Consider the following 17,688-nt stretch of genomic DNA (forward strand, 5'->3'; position numbering starts at 1 on the left):
GAGAAGCAGATCTGGGTGCAGATGTGTGGAGTCTCCTGTGCCCCCTGCCCCGTGCGTGTGTGTGCACATGTAGGGCTGCTCCCCAAGTCTTTCCTGACCCTGGTGACTTTGCAACCCTGTCTCCTCTCTCCTCAGAGGAGGCTGGTGAGTACTGCTCCTTCCAGGATGAGGATGATGACTGCACCTACCACTACTCCCTGGAGGGAGACCCCAGTGTCCTCCCCAACACCACCGTCCGTGTGCAGAAAAATAAAGGTGAGCAGGAGGACAAAGGGTGAGATGTCCAGCCTGGGGTCTGGAGCAGAGTGATCAGCTCCACAGCACCTCCAGTCCCTGCTTGGTCCCTTTGCTGTGCCCCTGGGCAGGGGCAGCTACAGGCAGCACTGCTCTGCCCACCTTCCTGCGTGACAGGGTGGGTGACACTGGCTGTCACCAGTGTGAACTGCAAGGAGTGGAGTGTGGCACCTTCAGAGCTCAGAGCCTTTCCACTGCCAGCATGGGCAGGGATTGATTTGAGGTGCTGCACAGGCCCTTGGGATGGCTGGATGTGAGCAGGGCTGTGATAGATCTCCCTGAACAGCACTTGTGAGCACCAAGAGAGGGGGTTCCCAAGCTTGACTGGACTGTTCCATTCCTCAGAGAGCTGTGGTCCAGCCTTTCCCCTTTGTCCCTGCCTCCCCACTCCCTCCCTGCACACCCCACAGAGGGGCTGATGCCCAGGAGTGACGTTGCTGTCGCTTGCAGAGTGCCCACCAAGGAGCTTCTTTTGGCTCATCCCGCTGCTCATCTTCCTCATCCTGCTCCTGGGGCTGCTGCTGCTGCTCTGCTGGAAGTTCTGTGCCTGCTGCAAGGTGAGTGCCTCGACTGGCTGCCCCAGCCTGGGGAGAGGACCAGATAAAAGCCAAAAACATGACAAATTCCTGGCATCTATCCAGCCTCCAGCATGGCCAGACTGGCAGGAGCTGGGTCCCAGTAGTGTCCAGCACCTCTGGTGTTGCTGACACGAGAGTTGCTCTGGGATTTTTGGCTAAAATCCACTTCCAGAGCCCCATCCACCCACTGCCTACCCACCCCTGCTGATGTGAATCCTCTCAACTGGAAATGGGGAGGGGGGGGGTTGCCCTTGGCCACAAAGTGATTGTGTATTTGGCCATTTGTTTTCTAGGCTTGCCTGGCCCTGCTTCCCTGCTGTGCACGAGGTACCTGTCCTGTGACCCGGGGGAGAGAGGGATCTCTGGGGTTCACTGCCTTCCTGGGTTGGGAGGGAGTGGGATAAGCATCCCTCTTCCTCCTCTCTGAGCTGGGGAGGTGGATCAGGGAGAAAGCTCCTAGCAGGGAGCCTGAGCCAAGAAGCCCTGGAGCTTCTGCTCTACTTTCCCTCCCTTCCCCACACCCTGGGGTGCCCTGCTGGGAATCCCACTTCTGGCTGTCCCTGACCAGTGTCCCTTGTAATGCCCAGCTGGTGAGGTGTGTCCTCCTCACTCATGGACACCCCTTGCCCTCTCCACCCCACCCCCCTCCTGACATCCCAACACTCTTGGCACAGTGGAAACCCTAAAGATTCCCCAGAACAAAGTCTCTGGTGTTGGGATGTTGATGGCTGGCCTTGTCCCAGTGTGGCCATGCTCTGACCCCGCCCCTGGCTCTGCAGGTCGCACCGTTGGCTTCAAGGAGGATCACTACATGCTTCGGCACAGCCTCATGTCCTCCGACCACCTGGACACGCCCATGGTGCGCAGTGGATCCCTCAAGGGTCGGGATACAGTCCGCTGGAAGATCCACAACAATGTCCACAAGCAGGGCTTTGCCTCCCCTGCTGCCACCAACCCCAAAGACCTCAGTGAGTGCCACGTCTGAGGGACAGGGCGTAGAGGAGATGCCACGGGTGCCTTAAAGGACCCGAACTCTTGTTGGTGGCCCCCACCTCCAGCAGCCAGAGTGTTACCTCCAAGCCCAGTTTCAAGGGGGGTTGTTTCTTTACCTGCTTCCATCCTGGGGGAAGCTGAGCAGCACAGCCCCGTGTCCAGCCCTGTAGCAGGACCCCTGGAGACCTTCTGACAGTCTGGTTGCGTGGCAGATGAACACTGCACATGTCTTAGTCTCATGAGCTCAGTGACCCAGCCTTGATTTCACTGCCTCATCAGTCCAAAGCCACCACTGGGCACTGTTTCCTTTGCTGGATCTGGGTGTGTCCCTGTGCTTCCAGCTTTTGGGTGGGTTATTTCTCTGAGCAAGAAGGAAGGAGTGGGAATTTCTAATTTGGGAATTTGTCTTCCCAGTTCCCTATGGGCTGTCTCTGAGGCTGGCAAGGCTCTTCACGCAGAACCTGACGAAGCCGGACACCCGGGAGTGCGAGCAGCTGCGCAAGGAAGTGGAGGAGAACGTACGAGCCTGGGCACGAGGGGGGCTTGGGGTGGCACAGGGGGACAGCCACACTGAGGGGATGTCTGTGACGCTGGGAAGGGGGAGTGCCCCTTCCCTGTGAACCCAGACGGCTCTTGAAGGGAAGGAGAAATTTTTCCTCTTTCTGATAGAAAGCACAAATTTCAAATCTCATCATAATGACAAGATTTGAGGTTTGCTTTGGGCTGTTTGGATTCAGTTTGCTGCCTCTTGCCATGTCCTGGGGAGAAACCATGTGATGGTCTCTACCTGGTGTGGGAGGGTGAGGGGGGAGGTCCTGGGGTGGCCAAAGGGCTCTCATGTCTGCTGGCAGCAGTGTCTGCTCACTGAGCACATTCCTGTTCAGCAAGGGATATGTTGTGAAAGTCCCTGTTGCTCCTTGCAGCTGAATGATGTTTTCAAGCACATCCCTGGCTGCCACAAGCTCCAGCAGACCAAGTTCAGGTGAGTCAGTGGGAGAGAGACCTCCTTCAGGGCAGGGTTCCCCCAGAGCCCTGCTGATGGTGGGGTGTGAAATCTGGGATGTTGGGAAGGAGCGTGGTCTGTGAGACATCACTGGCACAAGCCTGGAGTGCTGCTTCACCCACCCAGGGCTGCAGAGCAGAACCCACCCAGCTGTGCAGGAGATCTCAGCTACCTTTGGCTTTGGACCAGCAGGAACAAATCCTGATTGCATGGTGCTTAATGGGAAAATTCCCTTTGGCTTCGAAAGTTTCAGTCTGGTGCAAAGCTAGGAGTGCAGGCCGGGAGAAGTCTGGGGATGCCACTGCTGAGCAGGGAGTGGTATCCTCTCCCCACGGCCTGATAAAGATGTGATCTCCCCTGCAGGCATGTTTCTCATTGCATTGGGAAACCCAGGGTGGGAGAGAGCAGCCGGGCAGGAGAGAACGTGCTGGGGCCACAGGCTCTGTGGGATGGGTTGGCACCTGCAGGGCAGTTCTGCAGCTCAGACCTTCACAGGGCAGTGATTCACCCAGCACTTTGTCTCTCCAGATGTGTTAGTCACTCTGATTTGGTTTTTTTATTCCCCCAGGTTACAGCCCAATTCTGGGAAAAGGTAAGAGCAACTTGCAGCCCTCTCTTGTGCAGCTTCTCCCTCTTTGCACACACACGTGTGGGGTGACTGAATGCCCCACACCCTCAGTGGCCCCAGAGCTGTGGTGTGACATGAGCAACTTTGGTCTCAGCTTTTTCTTGCCTTTCTCGCCTTTCTCTTCCCCCCTCCCAGGCAGGATCACACCATTGTGGACACAGTGCTCACTGCTCCTCGCTCAGCCAAGCCAGACATCATCAAAGCTGTGGAAAAACACGTTTCCCACGAGGCTTTCAACGACCTGAAGGTTGCGCCGGGTTATTACACTGTGACCTCAGACCAAGGTGGGGAGCAGAGCCCAGTGCTGCCTGCTGGCCGGGCGTGGGGGGGCATTTCCCACCTCTAATCCTTGCCCTTCCCCCAGATGCTCAGGGGATGGTGGAGTTCCAGGAGGCCGTGGAGCTGGTGGATGTCCGTGTCCCACTCTTTATCAGGGAGGAGGATGATGATGAGAAGCAGCTGCAGGTGGAGGCCATCGAGGTCCCCAACGGCATCGCAAAGATTGGGCGCAGGGTTGTCAACATCACCATCATCAAAGAACAAGGTGAAGGGCTGCAACTGTGGCACGGGGAGGGTGTTTGTGTTTGGGTGTCCTGTGTCCATGTGGTTTGTAAGGAAGGCACAGTCTGCATATTGGAGCACTCCCAGGTCAGAGAGCAGAGACTTGCTTGGTGACTCCTCTCTGAAGTCACCTGGGTCTAAATGGAGCATCTTTTAAAACATCCAAAGGAGAGTCGTCATTCCTGCTGACAGAGACCCAATTATTTGACCATCACAGGTCTAGGTGCTACAGGTTCCATGACAGATCCAGGGTTGACCATGTGCCTCTGCTGCTCCAGTTCATAGATTGCAGGAGTGAAGTAGAACCTCTTTGCTGTGCTTGGGGCAGGTGAATGTCCCCAGCACTTTGTCTTTGCTTCCTGCCTGGCTGTTTTGAGCAGAGAGAACAAATTGAGAGTGGTGAAATCTCCAGCCCATGCAGTAATACTTCAGTATAGTTCAGCACAGTTCACACCCGTGGGTGATGGGAACTCTGTTCATGGAGGACACCTGAGTGTTTGTAATGTGATTCTTCATTTATTTGCTCTACACATTCCTTCCCTCCTTCCTCTTGCAGCCAGCAGCCTCATCACCTTCTTGCAGCCAGCCTATTCCCACAGCCGCTTTGACAAGCTGGCCAAGATCCCCGTCCTCCGGGAGATCATAGACAACGGGAAATCCCAAGTCACCTACAGGACCCGGGACCTCACCGCCAAGAATGGCAGGGTAAGGGCAGTGCTCCTGGGCCTGGCAGGCAGGAAGGAATGGGAATGGAGGGCTGGGAAAGAGCCAATGCGGAGGGTTGCAGAAGAGCTATTGATCAGCCTCGAAGGGGATGTGGCTGGGAGAGGGGGGACCCAAGGCTTGAGGTTAGCCCAGGGTAGACGTTTCTCTCCATCCCTTGCTCCCTGTGCCTCAGGGATGTGAAAGGATGCCTGTGTCTGAGGCAGAAGGTACCAGCTGCCCCTGGAGCTGTGGGCAACGTGGGGCAAATGGGGATTGACTGGGAGATGAGGGGAAGCTCTCTGGGAGCCTCTTCATGGATGCTGTGGGTTGTAATCATAGAATTATAGAATGGTTTGGGTTGGAAGGGACTTTAAAGATCATTGTTCCAACCTCCTTGCCATGGCAGGGACACCTTCCACTAGACCAGGCTGCTCAGAGCCCCATCCAGCCTTGCCTTGAACACACCTCTTCCTTCTCCTCCACACACCTTCTCCTTCTCCTCATCCCGTACCTCTTCCTTCTCCTCCAGGACTATCTCTTCACAGAGGGTGAACTGGTCTTCCAGCCTGGGGAGACCCGAAAGGAGGTGCAGGTGCCCTTGCTGGAGCTGACTGAAATAGATACCCTCCTAAACAACTGCCAGCTCAAGCAATTTGCCGTCGACCTCCTCCACCCCAAGTACGGCGCCAAGATCGGCCGATACCCCCAGACCACGGTGACCATCGCCGACCCAGGTAGGGGCCGGCAGCCGGGGGGTGGGAATGGCAGCCGGGGGTGCGGGGACCCCCACGCCAGCCCAGCCCACCCCGAGGGTGATGTACGGAGCTCCAGCGCTGCTCCTCGCCCGAAAAGCGGCAGCGAGGACATTCCTCCCGCTCCGACCGGTAGAATTGGGCCTCCCTCTAGAGGCACGACTGGGAATAGACAGCGGGTGGGAGGAAAGAAGGGATAATGTACCTCGCAGAAGGAGATAGGGCGGATTCGTTATTCCTTTTCCTTGGGAATTCGAATGAAAAGCTATAAAAATATGGGAGAGGTGGGACTTGCCACGAGCAGTGCTTGGTGGTTCCTGTGGCTGGACAAGGAAAACTGTAAGGAATGTTATCAAGTGGATCAAAAAATAAATAACATATTTTTCAGAGCATGGCAAGGCAGTGCTGGGAAGATGCACGCTTCCTTGTTGTTCTCCCAAGGCAGGGACTGGCACTGATGTGGTCTTTCTTCCTCGTGTCTGCAGAGCTGGTGGATGGTGTCCCCTCGATGACTGGCCTGGCCCAAGTCCCCCAGTCCCCCAAAGGCCGCCTGAGTGCACCACTTAATCCCAATGCCCGCGCCCTCAGCTCCAGGGAAATCAGCTTCAACTGGTTTCCTCCACCGGGAAAATCTCTGGGGTACAAGGTAAGGGGTGAGTGGATCCTGGGGAAGAGTGTGGGTCCCATCCTGCAGGTGTTTCACACAAATCATTTGTACTGAAGGGATCCAAGAAGACACCCAAAACAGGGAGCAAGTTCACTCCTTCTGGTCCCCTCCATCTTTAAGGGACCATTGCTGGGTGGATGTGGGATTTGCAGGAAAGATTTCTGGTGGTTTCATCTTCCTTTCCATCACTTCCCATGAAATGCCCAGATTGTTGTGGCCTCCCGTTTCAGAGGAATGGCACAACACCCTTCCCAGAGCAGATTTAGTAAGAAACCGAGAACTTCTCACTCATTATGTGAGAATCTGAAGGAATCACAGCTTGCTCTTGCTTTGCCAGGTGAAATACTGGATCCAAGGGGACCCCGAGTCAGAAGCCCATCTCATTGATGTCAAAACACCATCAGCAGAGCTGAGTAACCTCTACCCCTTCTGTGACTATGAGATGCAAGTCTGTGCCTACAACACCCTGGGTGAGGGGGCTTACTCTGACATCATCCACTGCCGCACACTGGAGGAGGGTGAGCCACTCTACATCCTTCTTCCCACTGTGTAGGGAGCAAGTTTGGCACCCCACATGGGGTCAGGACTCCAGCCCTGAGCTTCTGATGGTCTGGGGTCAAACACTGAGCATCTCCCACTGCAACCCAGCTGGGATCTGGGGAACTCTGGGCATCTGCTGGCGCTTGACTTGCAGTAACCTGGACCCTCTGCTCTTGCCTTTCCAGTGCCCAGCGAGCCTGGTCGCTTGGCTTTCAATGTTGTGTCTTCCACTGTGACACAGCTGAGCTGGGCTGAGCCTGCGGAAACCAACGGGGAGATCACGGCTTATGAAGTCAGTTATGGACTTGTCAACGAGGACAACAGTAAGAGCTCATTTTTGGATGGGTCAGTCCAGCCAGGCTGAGGGGCAGGAGTACATTTTCTGCAGGCTGGGCTGGTCTACAGCAGAAGCAGAACCAGAACAGCTCCCAGCATGTTTCTTGTGAGAACTGGGATTTGGAGGGGTCACTTCTTGATGGAAGGAGTGCAGAAAAATCACCAGTCAGGATTTAATCCTGCAAATCCCAGAACACTCTCTGTTCCCATTCACTTCCATAGTGTTTTATGTCGTTTTTCATCTCGAAAACTTAGTTCGTAGATCTAGACCTAGGAATAGGGTGCCAGGAAGGTGCTATTTGTGACACACCAGCAACAAGAGACCTGTGGTGTAGGTTGGCTTCAGCATTCAGTTTGGGAATTTCCCCGGGACGATGCCATGCCTGTTGTGAGCAGCCCAAAGAGCTGCTGGGCTGTGTCCTGACACCAAACCTCAGCGAGCCCAGGGTGGGGTGCTGTGGGGTCCTCTGTGTCTTGTGGGTGACAGGCATGCCCGTGTTTGCAGTACCCATCGGCCCGGTGAAGAAGGTGCTGGTTGAGGACCCGAAGAAGCGCATGGTGCTGATCGAAAACCTGCGGGAGTCGCAGCCCTATCGCTACACAGTGAGGGCCAGGAATGGTGCTGGCTGGGGGCCTGAGAGAGAAGCCACCATCAACCTTGCCACGCAGCCCAAGCGCCCCATGTCCAGTGAGTCCCTGCCTGGGTGGGGAGCAGGGGAGCAGGAGCAGTGCTGGGGAGCGCTCCCCATCACCACCAGCTGCCTCCCCATCCCAAACATCCCCTGATGTTTGCTCTGCTGCACCAGCCACCCCTGGGAATGCTGAGGGCCAGCCTGAGCATGGGAGAAGTGGCTCTTTGCTGCTTGTCTAACGGCACTTTCCACCTGTGCTGCAGTCCCCATCATCCCTGACGTCCCCATCGTTGATGCAGAGGGAGGTGAGGACTACGACAGCTACCTGATGTACAGCACGGATGTGCTCCGCTCTCCGGCCGGCAGCAAGCGCCCCAGTGTCTCTGATGATTCAGGTACGCTGCTCTGAGTTTTGCAAAGGTCATTTTTAACATTCGTTTTCCTCAACAGCAGCTTTGCTGCGCTGCTCCTTTCCTCCTCTCGGAGATGGGGAGATCCAAGTCATGGAGATGGTGGAGATCAGCCTTTCCAATGCTCAGTAGCTGCATCCGTGGGAACACCTGACTGGTCACAGTGTAAATAAGACCAGTGTCTCCTTGTCTTAGCCATGAGGCAAAGAAAAATCTCTGTGTGGGGTGGAAGAGGAGCTTTCCATGGCCCTCCCTGCTCGTCTTCCCTTCCTGTTGCCATTTGGTTGGATCACAAGTTGGTGTCAGCAAACAAGCACTGGCAAGGCACAGACCTCTGAGTTCCTTGGATACTCAGGGTCCTAGCCAAGCCAACAGGAGGGAACTCAGCAGTGCTGGGAAGGCACTGGCCTCGCTACCTCCATCACTTTGCTCTCTGAATGAGTCTGACTCCCTGGTTTTGTACTGGGACAAGGAGAGGAAGATGGGCCATAAGGGAGAAGATGAGGCTTGTCAGTAGGATTTTCTCTGGGAGGGTTCTCAGGGCCTGGGACCCAAGAGCAAGTCCCTGGTCTTTTCAGAGAGCCAGGTGATGGAAACATCAAGAGTTGGACCATCCCAAGCACACATCGAGGAGTGATGAAACCTCTCCTGAGCAGAGGACAATTGTTGCAGACTCTTTGTGACAGGGACAGTCGTGTGGTGGGACTTTGACTCTCACCTTCTGTCACAATGGACACAGGGCTGGAAAGCAGTCTGGGGGTTGAGGAGCCCCAAGCCTGTCATGCTCCCATCATTCTCCATCCACCAGTCCCACGATGGTTGCACCGCCTGAACTCATCAGCCAGCACTTGGTGGGATGGGCTGTGAATGAACATTGTTCCCACCGGTTCCTGCCCCTTCCCCTCCCCAGCAAGCAGCACGGAGGTGGTGGGTAGCCCACCCTGCCCCCTGAAGGTCATGCCAACACCAGTGCTTGCATTGTCCCAAAAGGCTCCAGGTGGAAATATGTGCCGTTGTTGGGAGAAGACCTGGACCTTCGCCGCATCACCTGGAGGCTCCCACCTGAAACCATTCCCCGCCTCTCTGGCAGCAGCCGCCTCTCCTCGGACGCCGAGGGTCTCCTCCACGAGGAGGACAGCGACGTGGTTACTGGCAGTGTGAGGAGGAGCGGGACACCCCGGCCCCAAGCAGGTGAAGGACGGCTTCGTTATGGCACCGAGTGTCCTGTCTCGTCCTGCTCTGAGCCAAGGGGCCAGTGGATGTGACCTGCCCCAGTCCGTGTCCCTGCCCTCCCCTTCTGTGCCCATCCTCGTGCTGGTGTGATGCACTGTTGTGGTCTGCTTCAAAACCTTGTCCCGGTGTGTCTGCTCACAAGAGTGTCAAGGTAACCCCCATCTCGGCATGGACTTGGGAGCCTGCTAGCAAGTTGCTTCTACAAAAGGCTGGACCCTCGAGGCAGGAGCAAACTCAGATGATGGCAGTGCCACTTCCAAAGGCAGCTCTCCACCCTAATTAAGTGCCCTGAGCTTCTGGGGCAGATCTGCTGGACTGTTAAACAGAAATCACTCTCTCATGGGTAGCTGATCTCTCCTGCCCCCCTGGGACAGGACGGGGGTTTGTCGAGGACCAAAACAATGGAGTGGAGTTTGCTTTTCAGATCCAGCTGAGATGAGATCCAGAATGAGATTTGGAGAAACCACCTCCATAAAAGGCCATTTTCCTTCTTCAGCCTCCTTTTTAAATCTGAAATTACAAACCTGTGCTTGCATCTAAGGAGAGATGTGAGAGAACGTGGCAACAACCACAAGGCAGTGCCCCAGCAAGGCCGAGGTCTGGAGTTACCTTGGGCACAGGGGTGTGTCTGGTGCTGGGTGTTTTTGTTTACCTCTTTGTTTCTGCATCGTCACATCGGGTGCCTGTGGCTTGTCCCAGATGTAGTGCCCCAGAACAAGCTCCTGGAGTGGCTGAAGCTGGAACACAGCCAAGGCAGGAGGCACTGTGATGCCTCTTGCTTCCTCCCCGTGGAAACTGGAGCAGCAGCCCTGCCCACAGCCACATCCCTCATGGTGTGCCTTCTTCCACAGAGCACTTGCTGAACGGCCGCGTGGACTTCTCCTTCCCTGGCAGTGCCAGTGGCTCCCTGACCAGGACAGCCAACACCAGCTACCACCAGCTGAGCTCCCACGTGCATCAGGAGCACAGGGTGATGGGGAGCTCCTCGCTGACAAGAGAGTACTCCACGATGCAGATGGGGCATGGTGAGTACTGCGGCCATGGGACCCATCCTTCCCTTCCACCCCCGTGACTGTCTTTGGATCCGTGCCCTAAAGTCCTTTTGGGGTGAAGACTGTGTTCACAGCTAAGGGGGCCTATGAACCAGAGGTCAGGAAGGTCATGTCCTCACCACTGATGTCTTGGTGCTTTGCTAAGGTCCCTCTTCTCCTAGACCAGTTTGGAAAGGGTTCCCATCCCTAACATGCTGAGTGCTCAGGAAAGGGAGCTCCATCCTTATCCTCACACCACAAAGCAGTCCAGGAAGAGCTCGTGTCTCTTCTTCTCACTCTGTCTAGCAGCGTGGTTGCCTTTCAGCTCTACGCCTCTATGTCAGCTGTGCTGAGAGAAGGTTGTTAAAAGATTCCTCAAACCTGAGCTTTAAAAAGTCATCCGTGCAGGAACCAGCACCTGGGCTGAACCCACTCTGAAGTGTTTCCAATGGTGTTTTTCTCTTTCTTCTTGCACTGCTTCTGTAGATTACCCAGGGACACTCCTCCCTCCCATCCGTGAAGATGCTGGGAGGACAATCCCACAGCCCTGGGATGTGGGTTTCAGGAGCAGGGCAAAGGTGAAGGGTTACTACCCCAGCATTGGCTTTCGGGACTCTATAAACATGACTGATGGGTCCACAGGGATTTGCAAGTACATAGGTACAGCTTGTCCAGTGTCTGCTCCCAGCCACACATCCCATAACAGCCAAGCCACTGTCCATCCATGAGCTGTTGCCATCCACTGCTCACCCCAAACCTCCCCTCCATGGCTTGCTGTGTGCTGTGATCTTCCCCCTGCCCCAGCCTGTGCCTCCATCACACCACCTTTCCATTTGCAGGGGACTTCCACTGTGTTTCAACCTACCTGGGCTGATTAACACTCACCACCACTGCTGCCACCGTGCTCTGATCAGCTCATTGTCCCCATCCTCTTCATTCCTAACAAGTTTGTTATTCTCAGTCTTACTCCACAGGCCTTTGGAGGACTCTTGGGGAGAACGTGTGCTGCATATGAGATGTGCCTCTGCAAGCTTCTTGGCCAGTGAGGGTTTTCAGTCTCTGGATGTCACCTGGGAGGCTGCTGGGCTTGCCATGAGCCTTGTGTCCCGGTGGGCTGAGCTGAGGAGGAGCCAGAGCACTCAGTCCTGGTCCCAGCTGCCCCTTGAACAGACCCTGGAGGTGTTGGGTTGCTTTATCTATAGAATAGGGCCAGTCTTAGCAGACCTACACCTGAAGAAGTCTGTGGAAGCTGCTGGAAGGCTGGACAGGGTGCTTTGGGGTGGGTGAGGAGGGTCACACACAGCACCCAAGCCCCTATTCTGGTCTCTACCACAGGGGCATGAAGCTTACCTTGACTTGTCCCACCCAAGGTTTGCACCCCAAGGCCACGGGACATCCCTGTAGATGTGTAGAGCCAGCCAGTCCCCCCCCATGACGGGTCAGCTTGCAGAGATGACATCTCACCACGTTCTCCCTGAACCATCAGGACCACCCCGTGCTTGCGTGTGCCACTCCCCCCTCTCCCCCAGCCCTCCTTAGCCCCTGTTCCCAAACCTCCACCCTGACGTTCCCTTTCTGTCTCAGACTCCAGGAAGCCTCTGGGCATCCCTGACACCCCCACACGCCTGGTGTTCTCTGCCCTGGGACCCACCTCCCTGAAGGTGAGCTGGCAGGAGCCGCGCTGCGAGAAGGAGGTGCAGGGCTACAGTGTGCAGTACCAGCTGCTCAGCGGAGGTCAGTGAGCAGGACCCTGCTGGGGGGGGGAGTTTTGGGTGGTGGAGAGTCTGGTCTGGGTCTTCTCCTGGACAACTGGCTGTGGGTGACCCTGCTCTGAGCAGGGTGGGGTTGGACCAAGTGACCTCTCCAGAGGTGCCCTCCAACCTCCACCAGTTTGGGATTCAGGGATTGGTCCCAAATATGATTTTTGTGCAGCCTTTTTTTGTGCAGGAAATGTTTCAGCTACCCCGCTGCTCTCATTCCCCATTTCTTCTGCAGGGGGGGGGGCAATTTCTGGGGTTGCTCCAATCCTCCTCCAAAAAAAACCTTTGACTCTTTCTCCACCAGCCCAAACATCTCATTGATGGTTTCTTCAACATGTGGAACTTTAAGAAAGGACTGAAATGAAAATATTTTTACATCAGTCTTGGGGCAGTATCAGTGAAAATGTGACTCTTTTTGTCTGAAAATCCTTGAGTTTTCAAGAAGCTGTTGTTTATCCTAAGCCTTTTTTGGAAAAACCTCTCGTCCTGCACTACCCATTGCTGGTGGCAAGGTGTGATGGAGGTGGTCAGGGAGGGACCCTGGATGGCTTTTCCAGGCAGTTTGTTTGAGATGGAGTTTGGGCAAAATCCATGGCTCTGTGTTTGTGCCTGCAACATGGTGTTGACAGCCCCCTCTCCCTTTGCATCCCAGGAGAGGTGAACAGAATCACCATCCCCAACCCCAGCCAGAACTCAGTGGTGGTAGAGGACCTGCTGCCCAACCACTCCTACATCTTCAAGGTGAAGGCACAGAGTGAGGAAGGCTGGGGCCCCGAGAGGGAAGGAGTCATCACCATAGAGTCCCAGGTGGACCCTCAGAGCCCGCTCAGTCCTGTACCAGGTGAGGCAGATGTGGACAGAAGGGTGGCACTGATGTCTCTGCTGCTGTCTACAGTGCTGGCCTGTTTTCTCTCCCCTTACCCACCCTGAGCATTCCTTTCCTTTCTCTCAGTTAGGGACAGGACCTCCTTTCCCACACACTTGCTCCCCACTAGCTGTCTAGATAGAACCACACAATCGCAGAAATCATTAAGGTTGGGAAAGACTTCTAAGGTCACAAAGTCCAACCTGTGACCACCTTGTCAACCAGACCAGAGCACTGAGTGCCACATCCAGTCGTTTCTTAAACACTTCCAGGAATGGTGACTCCACCACCTCCCTGGGCAGTCCATTCCAATGTCTAACAACCCTTTCTGTGAAGAAATTCCTCCTGAACCTTCTTTTGTGCAGTTTGAGGCTATGTTCTCTTGTCCTGCTGCTAGTTGCCCAGGAGATAGCTGAGACCTTCCAGCTCGTTCCATAAATGCTGTGTGCAGATCCCTCCCAGGTTCCCCCTCACCCCCTCCGTGATGTGACCTGTCCCTCATGCCCTTGCAGGCACACCCTTCACACTGAGCACCCCCTGTGCTCCTGGACCACTGGTTTTCACAGCCCTCAGCCCAGACTCCCTTCACCTCAGCTGGGAGAGACCCCGCGAGCCCAACGGGCCCATCTTGGGCTACAGGATCACCTGTGAGATGCTGCATGGAGGAGGTAAGTCCAGTTCCATGGGTAGAGCTCAAGATACCTCCAGCAAAAGCTGCAACTTGCTGCATTTTTTCTAGGACCAGTGACAAAGTTGTCTGCCTATGTCAGTGCAGACAAAGTGGGGACGTGAGGCTGATCCCAGGCCTGGGAGCTGCTGGCTCCTGATGCGTCATTGCATGGTCTGGTGTAACAAATGTGGTGGGAAGTGGAAGGACCTGTTGCTTATTGCAGCCAAAACCCAGTGGAGGTTGGTTGCTGAGGTTCCCCACTGTAGTAAAACAGGGTTGCCTTAACCCTTAGTAGAACTGGGTGTGATCCTACAGTCTGTGGATGGCATGAAGCTCAGGGAAACCAAGGCAGCACTCAGAGTTGGGGGGAGTGTGTTTGGAGGGACCTTCATTCTTGTCTGTCTTCTCCTCTGTGTGGATTAGGGGAGCCCAGGACAATCTATGTCGAAGGAGACAATCTGGAAACCACCCTGACTGTGCCCCACCTGAGTGAGAATGTCCCATACAAGTTCAAAGTGCAAGCCAACACCACCCAAGGCTTTGGGCCAGAGAGAGAAGGCCTCATCACCATTGAATCTCAGAACAGAGGTACAGTACCATGTCTCTGTGGAGGTGCAAAGTTAAGAAACCTCTCAGAGAAGGCAACAGAATTCCTGGAGTCCCTTTCCAGTTCCTCCTGAGCTGACTCCTGGTGTGTGTGAACTGTGAAGGGTTGAGGGGTTGGAAGCTCTTTGTTGTTTCCTGGCTGGCTCAAACCTTTTCCTTCTCCCAGGTGCTTTCTCCCAGTTTGGAGGACAGCAGTACTTGAGGGAAGAAGTGTACAAATTCCCCACTGAATACACCACCAAAACCAGCATCAGCCATTCCTCTTTGGATCCCCACTTCACAGGTAGGGGCTCACTGTTGCTTTGAAACCCCCCCAGAAAACAAAGGATAATTCTGCTTGTCCAAAGTTCTGAGGGGGTGCTTTTACCTGAAGTGCCAAAGGCAGGGAAGGAAGGTCCATCAGGTGGCATTGCTGAAGATCTTACACCTCTTACTTTCTTACATCGTGTTCCTCCTCTGCCCCAGAGACAGTTGCAGTGGTTTCCACATGTGCTGCCCAGTCACAGGGGGAAAGCTGAGTTCCAAAGTTCTTCAGCACTATCACTAGAGACTAAATCATAGCTCTTCCTGCAAGGTTTGATCTCTTTAGAGCAGTAAAAAACAGAGCAGTGTGGCAAACACCTTTAATCACATCAGTGTAGTTTCTCATGTTGTCCCACTTAAACTCCTGGGTTCGCACTGCAACACCGAGTTTGGGAGGTGTTAGGAGATCCATCTGACTGACTGACATAGCAGAGTACTGAATCACTTGATCTGGAGGGGTCTTCCATCAGTGAAAGTGGTATTTAAGGGCAAACTTCTGCCCGGGATCAGCAGACAGAGCAGATCCCTGTCCCTGTGGCCCCGCACTGAGCGCGCTGTCCTTGCAGACGGAATGCTCGTGACGAGCCAGCGAGTGGAGAACACCAGCAGCACCCTCACCCAGGAGTTTGTGAGCAGGACCGTGATGTCCAGCGGGACCCTCACCAAGCAGGTGGAGAGGCAGTTCTATGAGGCCTGAGCGGGGGCAGGCTGAGCACCAGCGGGACATTCGGGATCACGTGGCAGAACTTTGTGGAACAACCCAAGGGCGCTTCCTCCAGACGCTGCTGCGGTGCCTGGGCAGCTCCTGCTGTGGGTACAGACCCTCCCTGGCACTCCAGGCTCTGGACTTCTCCTTTGGAGCCCAGTGCAATCAGAGCTCTGGCACAGCTCGGTCATCAGGTGTGTGATCATCAAGCTCATCCTTCAGGGTGGAAATTTGGGGGTCTCCATGGCTCCAGCCTCCCCAGGTAAATGGAGCAGAATGCTTTATTCTCAGGTCCTCAGTTTTGAGAGGAACTCAACTGGGAAAATCCTGATTTATAGAGGGTCACACTTTCCACCTTTGCTCCAGGCTCTCTGGCAACTCACCTGCCCACTGGAGAGGGTTGTTTGTTCTGTTTGGGGGTTTTTTTATGAGAGCTGCAAGGTAGGGTTTGGGGGTAACCTGTGCTTTCTTACTGCACCTAGTTGTGTCTGTCCTTCACTGCTGACATTTGGTACCACTATAGCAAAGAATAACCTTTTGTTTGTGTAGTGTTATTCATTGATGGCCTCTGATGCTTTTATTTTTTTGGGGGGCATACAATATTGTACAGTTTTCATAGTATATATATAAATATATATATATAAATGTATTTTATTATTTTATACAAAAAATGGAGGTGGATGAGCTCTATGCTGAATGTAGAGGCTACACTGGGACTGTGGCTGCTGAGAAACATGAATAACTGGAAGAAATTCGTTAAGGGCTCGATTCAAAAGCCACTTGAACCCTGGGATGAGCCTGTTGATGAGCTGGTGGGCTCTGCCTTGGACTTTATATCCTCAAGCACCAGAGACTCCTGCAGAAGGGTGCAAGTGGCCAAGCCTGCTCACTGCAGGGCATCCCCCAGCCAAGTGCTTTCCAACCATGGCATGTGGGCACAGAAGGGGCTGGAGGCTGCCCAAAGGTGAGGGATGGGGATGGCCCCAGTGGTGGAGATGGGAACAGTGCTGGGCTTTCTTACATGGCTGATGTGGACAGTGTGAGATTTCAGGGCAGATGATGCTGGGTATCTTTTAAAAGACTTCTTGTCCAGCAGCAACATCCACAAAGGGACCTGTGATCCACCAGTAAGCACAAGGGAAGAGCAAACCTGGGAACAGGAGGTGCTCCCATCATCCTGAGACTCCTTCAGTCTCAGCTTCAGCTCTCCTTGCACAGTGCTGGGCTGAGCTGAGACCTTGCTGGCCTTCATTTCCTGGCTCTGGGCACGATGCCCAGCACCTCCCTGCCCTCTGCCAGTGAGAACAATTGAGCAGCACGTTTCCCTGGCGTGTTCCAGCCACACGGGAGCAGGCGAGGAGCCTGTGGAGAGCCAGGAGCCTGCCCGGAGCAGCAGCTGCCACTGCCCCAGGCTAGAGCTTCCAACCAAAACAGCAGCTGCCTGGTCATCCTGGCAGCATCACTGCCCTGGTTTCATCTGACAATGGACCTTGGCTTTTCTTTTTTTTATTCTTCCTTTTTTTTTTTTTCCTTTTGGTTGTTGTTTTTTGGGGTTTTTCGGCTTCTTTTTTTTCTTTTGGAATCTGAAGAACTCAGCACTGAGCGTTCCCTCTCCTCTCTAGGCTTTTCATTTCACTAGGAAGGGTTGTACACCTTTAAGCCAAAGATGCACATGGGTGAGTAAAGTCCACAGGAGTCTGCAAGATTGCAGCCGGAGCTGGGTCAGTTTTGAACTTGGCTCAAGAGATACTTTACCAACCCTGTGGTTTTACTGTGCCTTCAAGAAGCACTTATTTCTCCTGATCAAGAGCCAGTGGCATTAACCTGCCTTGTCTCCCTGTTCCCATCTCCCCTCTGTGCCTGGGGTTTCCTCTCCAGCTGACACGTGGACTGGCACAAGGACTCTGTGCCCCTTTTTCCCTGTGATTTTTGGTCCATGGTAAAACACTGGAAAGTGCCTAAAAAGGGAGCCCCACCTCCAAGCATTTTAACCAAAGATTATCCCCTTATCCAAGAGCAGAGCCTGGCCATCAGCTGCTCTCCAGGGAATCATGCCCTCCCCACATACACCATGGCTTGTGCACTAACCCATGGCTGTAGTTTTAAATTCCATCTGGTCATTAGGGCTGGTGCTGTTTCAGCCTTTCCCAGGCAGATCCAGAGCAGGTCTTTGATCAGATGGCTTCCTATTGCACTTAATAAATGTTTTCTCTACAGTCTGCCTCTTCCTTTTTCTTTAAAAAAAATCTAAAATTAAAAAAATCCCCCCCCCAACAGCCTCCATCTGCAGCAGACTAAGGACATGTGCCAGAGGCAGATTCCCAAACAGGAACTTCTGCCAAGTGCAGTGCCTGCTGCTCCTCCACTGCCATCCCCTCCTGCAACTGCAGCTCCAGAGGCACTACTGGACCCCAC

General features: G+C 54.3%; 1 protein-coding gene across 5 annotated transcripts in view; it reads left to right on the forward strand.

Annotated features, from left to right (window-relative positions):
• Nucleotides 1–17,655, forward strand: part of ITGB4 (integrin subunit beta 4) — a 29,706-nt gene extending 12,051 nt beyond the window's left edge. For 3 of the 5 annotated variants that reach the window (XM_051797785.1, XM_051797787.1, XM_051797786.1), the window contains exons 17-40: nt 136–255; nt 745–851; nt 1,166–1,199; nt 1,652–1,840; nt 2,280–2,383; nt 2,789–2,847; nt 3,437–3,460; nt 3,632–3,780; nt 3,861–4,040; nt 4,614–4,762; nt 5,292–5,496; nt 6,000–6,160; nt 6,519–6,699; nt 6,907–7,044; nt 7,563–7,745; nt 7,953–8,084; nt 9,090–9,290; nt 10,184–10,357; nt 11,948–12,097; nt 12,776–12,964; nt 13,501–13,656; nt 14,082–14,246; nt 14,431–14,547; nt 15,134–17,655. In XM_051797785.1, coding sequence (XP_051653745.1) covers nt 136–255; nt 745–851; nt 1,166–1,199; nt 1,652–1,840; nt 2,280–2,383; nt 2,789–2,847; nt 3,437–3,460; nt 3,632–3,780; nt 3,861–4,040; nt 4,614–4,762; nt 5,292–5,496; nt 6,000–6,160; nt 6,519–6,699; nt 6,907–7,044; nt 7,563–7,745; nt 7,953–8,084; nt 9,090–9,290; nt 10,184–10,357; nt 11,948–12,097; nt 12,776–12,964; nt 13,501–13,656; nt 14,082–14,246; nt 14,431–14,547; nt 15,134–15,264 — 3,398 coding nt within the window. In that variant the 3' untranslated portion in view covers nt 15,265–17,655. Of the gene's footprint in view, nt 1–135; nt 256–744; nt 852–1,165; nt 1,200–1,651; nt 1,841–2,279; nt 2,384–2,788; nt 2,848–3,436; nt 3,461–3,631; nt 3,781–3,860; nt 4,041–4,613; nt 4,763–5,291; nt 5,497–5,999; nt 6,161–6,518; nt 6,700–6,906; nt 7,045–7,562; nt 7,746–7,952; nt 8,085–9,089; nt 9,291–10,183; nt 10,358–10,849; nt 11,024–11,947; nt 12,098–12,775; nt 12,965–13,500; nt 13,657–14,081; nt 14,247–14,430; nt 14,548–15,133 lie in introns of all 5 variants that reach the window. The other 2 variants (XM_051797790.1, XM_051797789.1) reach the window with 2 other exon arrangements.
• The last annotated feature ends 33 nt before the right edge of the window (nt 17,656–17,688 follow it).

Source organism: Manacus candei, unplaced genomic scaffold (genome assembly GCF_025592945.1).
Source record: "Manacus candei isolate 608988 ecotype Guabito, Panama unplaced genomic scaffold, ASM2559294v1 h1tg000047l, whole genome shotgun sequence".
Taxonomy (NCBI): Eukaryota; Metazoa; Chordata; class Aves; order Passeriformes; family Pipridae; genus Manacus; species Manacus candei.